Genomic DNA, 12,501 nt, shown 5'->3' with positions numbered 1-12,501 from the left:
TGGCCAAACTCACTTGCACAACATAACATATTCCTTTTATTTCACGGGGCAAATGCAAGTAATAGAAATGTTCAATACAGCAAATTATTTATTTATGTATTAGGATTTATTTACCGCCTCTTTAAAGGAATTCACTCAAGGCGGTGTACAGCAAGAATAAGTCAAACATAAGCAATAGACAATTACAGGAGTAAAAATATTCAAATAATAATACAAAGTATGATGTGGTATGCTACAATGTCAACACAATACACAATAAAACATTGTAATTGACAGCATGGGGTGTAAGCAAAGATGGAACATAGAAACCAAATAAAACACTCCTTATGAAAAACAAAACACTACTTACTTCAAGGCAGTATGATAGAAAACACAATCATTCCTTTATATTCGTCATTCTATACCTATGGTAAGCTAGCCCTCCCAGGGTTACTCTACCTCTTCCAGACTCACATATCTGAACATGTTTAATATTGCAGGTAACAGCCCTTAGTTCATTAAGGTTCACAAGCAATGAGAGGGATATCTTGGCCACTCTGGCTGTAAATATTTAAACTGTCAGTTTCTTGCAGTCTAAACTGCAACCCCAGCTTCCAGGCTAAATAGCTCCTGAGCCCTCTAACCCAGCAGAAGGAAGTCTCTCACTTCCCCTTGGTCTCCACTTCAGCTGCATTTCCCTGTTTCCAGCACCTATTTTAACCCCAGGCATAGGAGCCAACTTTTCAAAATTATTGGGGGTGCTAAGCCCAATGGAAATAACCCCCCCCCCCCCCCCCCCTGGACATACACAAGGAATTTTCTCAATATTGGGGGTGCTCGAGCACCCACAGCATCGGCTCCTATGTCCCCAGCGCCAGCTTACAACATTAACCACTGGATTTACACTTAATCTACCCCCCTGAGGTTTCTCATCCAGCAAAACAGCAAAGGCAACACTTCAGTCTCCAGATACCTTCGCCAATTTAGAGCCAAGCAACTTCTACTCCCAGAATTCTGCTTTCTCCCTTCACCTTCCTTGGTTCTGTGGGCAGCTCCCCAGCCCCCATAGGATTCCATCCCACTTCCAGTCCTAGATCAATCAGTCCTCAGCACAAACTTGCCTTGCTTTGCTTCCCTATCCTGGCAGGATCTTTAGGTTCCACTACCCAGGGAATCTCGCCCAAACCTCTTTCCCTTCTCTCCCTCTCTTTGCCTCTGACAAACTTTAAATGCTTTTTTGTTGCTTAGCCAGAGAGCTACCAATTTAGTACAACTGGGAGCTCCTGGAAACTAGCAACATAACTGTTGATTGCTCAAGTTGGGGCATTCCCCAAGACTAATCCTGCTGCTGACCTCGTTCCCCAGCGCCCTCTATGAATGGTAGTTCTTGCTTCTTAAAGGAAAACACTACCTCCTGGTTTCCCTTCTTTTAATGCGAAACAAATGCAGTATAATTTGAACCAATCCCTTCTACATGACAAATGAACTCCCAGTTCCTTGTCACAAATGCCAGCACAAAAACAAACAAACAAAAAAAAACGACCTGAAATCGCGGTTATAATGCAACTATGTACATTTCTACTAACATAGTAAGTGACGGCAGATAAAGACCTGAATGGTCCATCCAATCTGCCTAACAGTCATATTCGTTATCAATTCAAGATTTAAATCAACAATAAATGTGGTATTATATACTTGATCATGGTCTTTCTTCGGCATTTCTAGGGGATAGACCATAGTTCACACGGCTCTGTCCTCATGTTCCAACTACTGGAGTTGCCGTCAATGCCCACTCCAGCCTATCCAAATCCGTCTTGCCATTTGCGGGACAAAGACCGTAACAATTTGCCCGGCACTGTCCTCACATTCCAAACCACTGGAGTGTCCGTCAAAGCTCTCTCCAGCCCACCCTAAACCGGATTGAAATAGGCGGGACTCAGACCGTACAAGCCAGCCCACCACCAGCCTTAGCTGATGGAGCCAGAGTTGCCATCTAAGCACCACTTAACATTACAAACACATATGCAACCATTTAAGTTTTGTTTTTTTATATCATTTATTTTCTAATTAGAGATCTTCTGTGGTCATCTCACACATTTTTGAATTCCACCACCTCCCTCGGGAGGTCATTCCAGGCATCCACCACCCTCTCTGTGAAAAAGAATTTTCTGACATTACTCCTAAGTCTACCACCCACCAACCTCAATTCATGTCCTAGTTTTACCACTTTCCCTTCTCTGGAAAATGTTTCTATATTAATACCTTTCAAGTATTTAAATGTCTGTATCATATCTCCCCTGCCCTCCTCTCCTCTAGGGTATACATATTCAGGTCTTCCAGTCTCTTCTCATATGTCTTTTGGGGAAAGCCCCATGTCATTCTTGTCGCCTTCTTCTGGACCGCTTCAAGTCTTCTTACATCTTTAGCAAGATACAGCCTCCAAAACTGAACACAATATTCCAGGTGGGGCCTCACCAATGACTTACAAGTCATTGGTGAGGCCTTTTGCTGGTTACATCTCTCTCTATACAGCCTAGCATCTTTCTGGCTACAGCCACTGCCTTGTCACACTGTTTCGTTGCCTTCAGGTCCTCAGAAGCTATCACCCCAAGATCCCTCTCCCTGTCAGTGCATATCAGCCTCTCACCGCCTAGCACATGTGTCTCCCTTTGTCATGTCCCCTACCTCAACGCAAGCGGTGTCCTTGGGCTGCGCGGGGTCCCGTTGACATGCACACTTGACTGGCACAGCCCTGAGCCATCTGTGTGTAGTTCTTCTCTGGCTGCAGGCTCCTTGATTGCTTTGCTTCCACCCATCTGGGTCTGCTCTCTCTCTCTCCCTGCCTGGCTTCCCTTGCTTCTCTCCTATTGGTCTTCCGGTTCCCTCCTTCCCCTGCTCTTGTCCTATGGCTGTGCTCCTTCTCCCTGCTAATGTCAGATGCCAGCACTTTATCAGCTGAGCTCCTCCTGGACTCTATGCTTCGGTTTCTTCTTTGATAGGGGGTTACTTGGTCAGTAGTGTGCTTCTTCTCTACTTTGTCCCTTGTTGCTTACTTTGCCCGTACCTGGATTACTCTCTTGACCTGCTGCCTGCCTACTGACTTTGCCCGTACCTGGATTTCTCTCTTGACCTGCTGCCTGCCTACTGACTTTGCCCGTACCTGGATTTCTCTCTTGACCTGCTGCCTGCCTACTGACTTTGCCCGTGCCTGGATTACTCTCTTGCCTGTTGTTTGCCTATTGACATTGCCTGAATCTAGATTACACCCCTGCCTGCCTGTTGACATTGCCTGTTCCTGGATTACTCCCCTGCCTGCTGCCTGCCTATTGACTTTGCCTGTTCCTGGATCACTGCCTGGCCGATACATTCACCACCTCACTTCCAGCTCCGTCTCGTAAGTCCTGCAGGCCTCCCGCACCTAGGGGCTCAACCTCTGGGGAACAGCGGCCAGCGCAGGTGAAACCCGGGGTTTTCCGGCCGCTAAGCAGAACCTGGTCCGAGGACCAGGCTCAGCAGTGCTCTACTTGGTACAAGAACTCACAAGTCTGACACCCTTAGATTTCTACTCCCTAAAAGCATCACTTTGCACTTCTTTATATTGTATTTTAATTGTCAAACATTAGACCATTCTTCTAACTTCTGCAGATCCTTTTTCATAAACCTTCAGCAATGTCGCTCACAAATATATTGAGTAGAATTGGCTACAGAACCAATCCTTAAGGCACTCCACTACTCACCTTTCCTTCCTCCGAATTAATTCCATTAACCACCACCCTCTAGTGTCTGTCTGTCAACCAGTTCCTATGGGTCCTAACTTCAGCCTGTCAAGTTTATTCAAGAGCCTCAAGTTTATTCGAGTTTATAGAATACATACTGACATTTACATGTACCTGCATGTGTGGGGTGTTTTTATAAGAGAAAAAATGTGGAGACGGAAAAAAGAAGATAAAGATGTCACAGGAGCAACACTATTGGAACCAGATTATTGATATGACCCGACACAGCCGTGTTTCAGCATGTGCCTGCATCAGGTGTCCTTATTTAACTATGCCCAGAACTCTATGATCTGCATAATCTATAGACACATTGATGATTGTTCAGAAAGATGTGTAGGCCTCAAGAATAGCTAGAACATCTACTCCACCTACCATGATGGAATAATAAACTTCCCATACAACAAAGAACCACAACTCTTACAAAGAACTTCAGAAAGATTGACAGATTATTGCCAGTTGTGATTCTTGATTGGATGTGAACTTTATTATTCCATCATGGTAGGTGGAATAGATGTATTAGCTATTCTTGGGACCTACACATCTATCTGAACAATCATCAATGTGCCAATAGATTATACAGTAAATAGGACAGAAAATATTATACATGTAGGGACATATACAATATAGTGATAACTTTCCAGCAGCTTCTACATGCCTCAATGCCAGTGTCACTTCAAAATCCTATAGTATTTCCACTAATTTTCATAATAATAGTATTAGGATCATCAGAGTTCACAGCAACAGCATTGCTATAAAGCCATTTTAGATTACACAGATCATAGAATTCTTGGCAAAGGACCCCTGATGCAGGCACATGACAAAACACAGCTGTATGTATCTGGTCATATCAGTAAACTAATTCCAACAGTGTGACTCCTGTGATATCCTTATCTCCTTTTTGCTGTTTCCGCAATCTCTTTTCCTACATGGTACGGTGGAGTTCTTCTGTGTTTTTGTAGTTTTATACAGGCATTTTACATGTGTATACAGGCATATATTTATGTTTATTGGGTATTTTATATATCGTCTCTCTGGGTTACAACAAATCAGTTTACACAATAAAACTCAAGGAGAAGGAAGCTAGGAATATATGCAAAAAATCTTGGGTAAAATTAACCCTGCTATGACAGGAATAAATCTCACGCATAAACCAGGATAATTTTTAAGTATGAGCTTAATCTCTCAAATTTACTCTTAGCATTCTTCTTAATACTTGCATTGTGTAAAGAGATTCCGTCTGAAGCTCACAAGCTGCAACATGCACATTCAACATATCAAGGTAAACTTGGAAGTTCTTTTGTGTCAGGTCAGTGGCCCAATACAGTTGGGACTTTTTCTATACTGTTCTGACACATTTTCGGGATAATCAGATTGCATTTTATGGGATTTTTGATGAAGAAATATCTATCCCATGTGGATGTTGCACTCGCTACTCCTCCAGTACATTCAGTATGCTTGTAATGTCTAAGAAAGGAAAGAGGTGCCAGTGGGCGTCTGTGAAGCAGGCTACGTCCTCAGTGAAATCTCACAGGACAACTGTGGTACCTTAGCCATGTGCCTAGCTTTAACTCATTCTCTTTTCGAGAGTGTGTACTATATTAGGCAAATTAGAGCTGTCAAGTCATGCTAACATAGTTGATAAGGAGTGGAGAATAAGGTTTCAAAGCTGAGGAAAAAAAAAAAAAAAAGAAATACATTGTTTGTGAAAGGAATACTATTCCCTGATATACAAAGTCAGTCATAAAGAATCGAGAACAAAACAAAGAGTGCAATAGGGCTGACGAACGATTTCTATATTTTTACTAATACAAATCTATTAGTATTCACAAGCTTCTGGAACACTGCCTCTAACTTCAATACAAATATAAGGGGGTCTTTTACAAAGCAGCGGTAAGCCCAACACGGGCATACTGTATGCTAAATCTGAACTATCGCCGGCCCAACGCAGCTGCCAGCGGTAGTTCCGGGTTGAGCACGCACCATTTCCAGTGTTCTGGACATTTTTTTATTTTTGTCTAGCGCGGCAGTAACCTGGCGGTAATCTGGCATTGCTGCGCGCTGCCCAGTTACTGCTGGGTTACCACAGGAGCCTTTACCGCCATCTCAATGGTGGCAGTTAAGTGCTCCAAATCGCATGGCCATGCAGTAAGAGTTATCTTACTGCGTGGCCATTTGGGGGGGGGGGGGGCATTTTACTGGCTGCGGTAAAAAGGGCCCTGGCACACAGGGAAAAATGCCCCCGCCGCTACCGCAGGGCCCTTTTTCCCGCAGTTTAGTAAAAGGACCCCCATAAGTGTTTTCTGAACCAAGAATTTCAGACTTCAATTTTATCCATTAATGATCTGTATTCCCCACTGATTCCTACAAAGTTGTGCATAAGTATTTTTTAAGTCATACAAATGAGACAGTGCAGTGGTTGAAGTGTAGGCATGCCTTTTTTCATCTCTTCTTAGTTCATGTTGACGTCAAGTCAAAGCATGCTCATTTTTACTTCTCCCACTTAATTCTTGGAGGCCAGATACTCAAATGCCGTGTGACAGCCACTGCATATTCTTATCAACCAGCTTGGCACTCACCCCCTCCTCCCTCCCCCCCCCCCCCAATTAGGTCACTTAAATTTAAGCTCGTTTGGCACACATACATTTATAGCATGCTGCCATAATTATGCACTTAAATGGCAGACGGGTGTTTACAGAGGAAGTCCATGGGCGGGGCTGAAATTTATGTGAGGAACTTATAGAATAATGTAAGTTGCCCATGTAAATGTCACAACTCGGTGCTAACATTTACACAAGCCACAGACCTGTCATAAATGTTGGCACCTACATTTAGGCACGCTGATGCCTTGTTACAATTGTATTCTATAAGTACACTTAGGGCAAGATGCACAAAGGTCCACGGAAAGAACAGCCCGGTATTTCCACCTCGGTAAAAATTACCGATTTGGAAATACAGAGCGATTCCCAAAACAAGTCGCATGCAAATGATCGATACGAAGGAAGCCAGTCAGTCTTAACCTTTCCTTTCTGAGCACACTACCAGAACCCTCATCCACACTCTTGTCACCTCTCGCTTAGACTATTGCAACTTGCTTCTCAAAGGTCTCCCACTTAGCCATCTCTCTCCTCTTCAATCTGTTCAAAATTCTGCTGCACGACTAATATTCTGCCAGTGACATTATGCTCATATTAGCCAGTTACTTTACTGGCTTCCTATCCGTTTCCGCACTCTTATTGACCTATAAGTGCATTCACTCTGCAGCTCCTCAGTACCTCTCCACTCTCATCTCTCCCTACATTCCTCCCCGGGAACACTGTTCACTGGGTAAATCTCTCTTATCTGCACCCTTCTCCTCCACCACTAACTCCAGACTCTGTTCCTTTTATCTTGCTGCACCATATGCCTGGAATAGACTTCCTGAGCCGGTAGGTCAAGCTCCATCTCTGGCCGTCTTCAAATCTAAGCTACAAGCCCACCTTTTTGATGCTGCTTTTAACTCCTAACTCTTATTCACTTGTTCAGAACCCTTATTTTAACATCCTCACTTTAATATTCCCTTATATCTTGTTTGTCCATCCTAATTAGATTGTAAGCGCTGTCGAGCAGGGACTGTTTCTTCATGTTCAAGTGTGCAGTGCTGCGTACGTCTAGCAGCGCTATAGAAATGATTAGTAGTAGTAGTCTTCATGGCATCCACAATGAATATGTATGAGATAGATACATTTGCATACCAAGGAGGAAGTGAATGCCAATCTCGGTCATGCACGTTCATTGTGGATATCCAGAAAACCCAATGGCACTTGGTGTACCCTGAGGACTGGGTTGAGAAGGTCTGATCTAGGTAACAGGGCAAGGGTACTACTACTACTACTACTTAACATTTCTAAAGCGCTACTAGGGTTACATAGCACTGTACAATTTAACATAAAGGACAGTCCCTGCTCAAAGAGCTTACAATCTAAAGGACAAGTGAACAGTCAGTCCGATAGGGGCTGTCAAATTGTCGTATTGCCTTCAAAATCTGTACCTTGGTTCACAAAATTATCTACGGTTAAGCCCCGAGATACATGACAGACCTCATTGACCTACCAGCCAGAAACACATCTAAATCAACACGAGCATATCTAAATCTGCACTACTACTTACTTATTTCTAAAGCGCTGCTAGGGTTACGCAGCACTGTACAATTTAACATAGAAAGACAATCCCTGCTCAAAAGAGCTTATAATCTAAAGGACAAGTGAACAGTCAGTCCGATAGGGGCAGTCAAATTGGGGCAGTCTGCATTGACAGAAACGCTCAATTTTGAAGTTTTACTTTATTTGCCAAGGCATTGGACCTATATATCTTGCACAAAATCGACCCCTGAGGTAGGCGTTGTTTAACGCCGAAACACGGCCCGTGTCGGGTCATTTGTTTCATAAAGACTCCTGTTGTCTCAGTCTTGAAGGCCCAGTGTTGCTTTTTCTGTTTGTAGAAAAAAAAAACACAAGGAAACAGAGATACCAGGAGATAATTTGAGTTTGTGCAGGCCCTAGCTGTTCCGTGCAGAACCCTATCAGTACTTTTATTTGAAGCCACCTGGTTTCCTGGAGAACGCTGCACAAAATCTGGAATATATTCAATCCTAGAGCCCGATGCACACAGGGCATGCCGAAACATGGCTGTGTCAGGTAGATGTGACTGTCTATAGATATCGGATACCACAGTGAAATCCTTACAACTACGGTGGAGTTTTTTGTTCATCTCCTGGTCATTGCCACTTCCTTGAGGTTTTTTGTTCTATTGTGGAAAAAAGCCCTCTTTTGTTTTCTGGCATAACTGGATAATCAGCTCCACTATCCGGAAGGCAGCCAATGCTGAATAACCGGGAATCTGTTTTAATGCCGCAGCCAGCATTTAAAAGATATTCAGGCTGCGGAGTTTAAAAGCTGACCATCCATGTTAACTGTTTAGCATTCCCAGTAATTTGCTACTCAGCTAATTTAGAGAAATGATCTTTATTTACTGAATGGCAGATAATGCAATGCAGGCGGTGCTAACTGTGCCACGTTGTATATATGATAACTACCTCCATATTAACTGTAAAGCACTTTCCCTGCCCCCTTCCATGTGAGGAGATTTACCAAGGCAAATAGCACAGCTGGTAAACTGCCCCACTAACTGCTGGAGTGGGTCCTACACTAACTGTTAACACATGGTAACTGCCAGGTTAAAAACTAATGTGGCTTAGTAAATAGGTCCTACAAAGTATTTTTATTTTCCAAGCTCAACAATAGCCTTGGACTATAAATGTTTTTCAGTACAAAATTGAGGTGAAGAGACTACATCGTTATTACAAACATATAGATATTTTCAAACAGGTATAACAACTGTAGTGCCAAATTAATAGACCAGGCGATGCAGGTTTTTTAAATGTTGCTTTGAAAATAGACATGGCCTAAAAAAATTGTTATTCAAAATGTATTTAAATTGCTGTAAACTGCTTTGTGCAATAAGGAATATAAAGACAGGGCATTATTACCTGCAAATAAGAGTTTGAAAATGAAATCATCTACAAAAGCCTTTGTGCTATGCAAAGTTTATATTATTTAACATTACAGTACCTCCTGTCAAATTCATCTACACATTAGAACATTTAGCTTATTCTTTGTCTCTCAGTTTTAAACACTTAATGATGGTCCCTCTTTGGTTTGTAATTTCATAGGTTTACATTAACGTTCTGTGAAAGCAAATGCATGCAAATACTCTTTTTCCAAACAGTGGCAGCAGTGGTAGAGTTAAATGCAAATGCAGCCTTTTCTCACAGCATCCGTACAGGGGGACCGAGAGGAGGTGGGGCTTTTCCCGGAAATTTAAAAGTGTATGAGGATGACTAAAGAGCGGCATAATATGGAAACAGCTCTTTAGGGCTCCAGACTTCAACTTGCATGCACGGTGAAATTGAATCAGCCTACCACTAAATATATCCTGCCTGGAACAACATGGATTCATCTGTCTAAAATCCCCCATTATTTTTAGACAAGGCAACTGAAAGACAGTAAGTACGCCGCATTACATCGACTGTGCCTTCATCTTATACCCCCTTGAGGAATCCCATCGAAACCAAGTCGAGCTCAGACTTCCAACCTCTTGCCTTCTTTCCTCTTATTCTGCAGACGGCCCCTTCCCTCCTAGCTGACAGCCTGCAGCTCTGATAACGCAGGGAAAGGGAATCGGACCGCCAAATGTACACACACCTCTCTCTCTCTCGGTCTGTTCTCCTTTTTCAAAGAACATCCACACACACACACTGAACATTAACCTAATATTAAGATGCAATAATTATACCATCCGTTCCCCCCTGCTTGAGAGCGGCAAAGGGCGCCTTTCTTTTAACAATGCGTTAATGCAACAGATTGAACATTTACCTTGAGAATGCAGGCCATGTTCTTTTTTTTGCTGTCCCCACTACCTTAAAGCAGCAGGATTCTAGATTGTGATTAACAGTTCCACTGACAGAGCTGCAAAACTGCTATTAAACCTACACTCCTGTAGATCCAAATAAGAGCACTATAGAGTGCTTAAATCCGTTAGTCTTTTCATGTCTTTTGTTCCACCCATCCTTTCTACCACTGGCTACCAGCCAGAGCAGCGCCTCCCCTTAGTCATGTGATACCGTTTGATTCATTGCCCTTTCCTGTGAGGGGTTTTGGCGGTGTGTTTCAGGCTCTCAGTGAGCTCTAAAGAAAAGGCTGCAAGCAACTAGTGTTAGTAACTAATGTCAGTTTTGTTTGTGCAGGATCATGTGCAGAATTCCATTTTTACTCCACACTATGGAATTTGGTCACCTTTTATGAACAAAATACTGCAGACTCTTCATGCAGCCACAACATCTCCCTCCTCCCAAAATAAAGTTTCATAACAATAATATAAAGAAGCTTTATCATTTTTTTTGTAGTAAAATATTGTCTAGATATTAAGGGGCACGTTTTCAGAAAAAGTCTTTAAAAATAGGATAACAGGCAGATATACGTTTTTCTTACAGAAAAATGCAATGGTGTACCAAGGGTGGGGCAGTCTGCCCCTGGTGCAAGGTGGTGCACTAAGCAGTCTTTCTGCTGTTGTCCCCTACCGCCTCTGACGTCAACTTCCTGTTCCGGGGCAACACCCACACAACTATCAGTGTACCCCCTTGTTTGGAGGAAGGGGTGCTTGATCCTGGGGGGGGGGGTGCTCTGCCCCAGATGGCAACTAAGATAGGTGCCACTAGAAAAATGTCTAAAGCGTATAATAAAACAAATTAATGCCCAAGACCCCTAGTCACTTAAAATAAAACATTTCCGTAGGGGGAGGTTCGTGGGCCTGGCATGGCCAGTGTTATGTGATGAACATTTTCTGACCATAAAGGATAGCAAAACAACTTCCTAGGGGCGGGAAGAAAAACACAGAATAAGACATAAGAAAATAAGAATTGCCATAATGAGACACACCAAAGGTCCACCAAGCCCAGTATCTGTTTCCAACAGTGGCCAATCCAGGTCACAAGTACCTGGCATGATCCCAGAACAGCAAAAGAGATTTTATGCTGCTTATCCTAGAATATGCAGTGGATTTTTCCCAAGTCCATCTTAATAATGGCTTATGGACTTCATTTTAGGAAATTAGCCAAACCTTTTTTAAACCCCACTAAGCTAACTCCTTTTACCACATTCTCTGGCAACGAATTCTAGAGTTTAATTATTCACTGATCGAAGAAATATTTTCTCTGATTCGTTTTAAGTTTACTACTTAGTAGCTTTTTTGTGTGCCCCCTAGTCCTAGTATTTTTGGAAAGAGTAAATAAGTGATTCACATTAACCTGTTCCACTCCACTCAGTATTTTATAAACCTCTATCATAGCTCACCTCAGCCATCTCTTCTGCAAGCTGAAGAGCTTAGCTGCTTTAGCCTTTCCTCATAGGGAAGTCGGCCCATCCCCTTTATCATTTTCATCACCCTTCTCTGTACCTTTTCTAATTCCACTATATCTTTTCTGAGATGCGGTCACCACAACTGCACACAGCAATACAAAGCCATTAAAACATTCACAGATTTGTTTTCCATTCCTTTCCTAATAATTCCTAACATCCTATTTGCTTTCTTAGTCGCTGCTGCACATTGAGCAGAGGGTTTCAATGTATCATCAACGATACCACCTAGATCCTTTTCCTGGGCAGTGACTCCTAATGTGGAACCTTGCATCATGTAACTATAATTTGGGTTCCTCTTTCCCAAATGCATCACTTTGCAATTACTCACATTAAAATTCATCTGCCATTTGGATACCCAGTCTCGTAAGGTCCTCTTGCAGTTTTTCACAATCCCCTTGCAATTTAACAACTTTGAATAACTTTGTGTCATCAGTAAATTTAATTACCTCACTAATTATTCCCATCTCTAGATTATTTTTAAGTATGTTAAAAAGCAGCAGTCCCAGCATAGACCCACTAGCTACCCTTCTCCATTGAGAATACTGACCATTTAACTCTACTCTCTGTTTTCTACCTTTTAATCAGTTTTTAATCCACAATAGGACACTGCGTCCTATCCCAGGACTTTCGCATTTCCTCAGGAGTCTTTCATGAGGTACTTTGTCAAATGCCTTTTGAAAATCCAGATACACATTATCGACCGGCTCCCCTTTATCCAGATATTTGTTCAACCCCTTCAAAGAAACGTAGTAGATTGGTGAGGCCAGATTTTCCTTGACTGAAACCATGATGGC

At 42.6% G+C, this 12,501-nt stretch overlaps 1 protein-coding gene across 1 annotated transcript in view; it reads right to left on the bottom strand.

Annotated features, from left to right (window-relative positions):
- The window catches only part of LOC115471850 (alpha-N-acetylgalactosaminide alpha-2,6-sialyltransferase 3-like), a 315,959-nt gene extending 305,607 nt beyond the window's left edge, over nucleotides 1–10,352 (bottom strand). The window contains exon 1 of the mRNA XM_030205722.1: nucleotides 10,166–10,352. Within this exon, the coding sequence (XP_030061582.1) occupies nucleotides 10,166–10,183 (18 nt within the window). The 5' untranslated portion in view covers nucleotides 10,184–10,352. The remainder of the gene's footprint in view (nucleotides 1–10,165) is intronic.
- Nucleotides 10,353–12,501: the final 2,149 nt, after the last annotated feature.

Source organism: Microcaecilia unicolor, chromosome 6 (genome assembly GCF_901765095.1).
Source record: "Microcaecilia unicolor chromosome 6, aMicUni1.1, whole genome shotgun sequence".
Taxonomy (NCBI): domain Eukaryota; kingdom Metazoa; phylum Chordata; class Amphibia; order Gymnophiona; family Siphonopidae; genus Microcaecilia; species Microcaecilia unicolor.
This window is presented reverse-complemented; position numbering and strand designations above follow the sequence as displayed.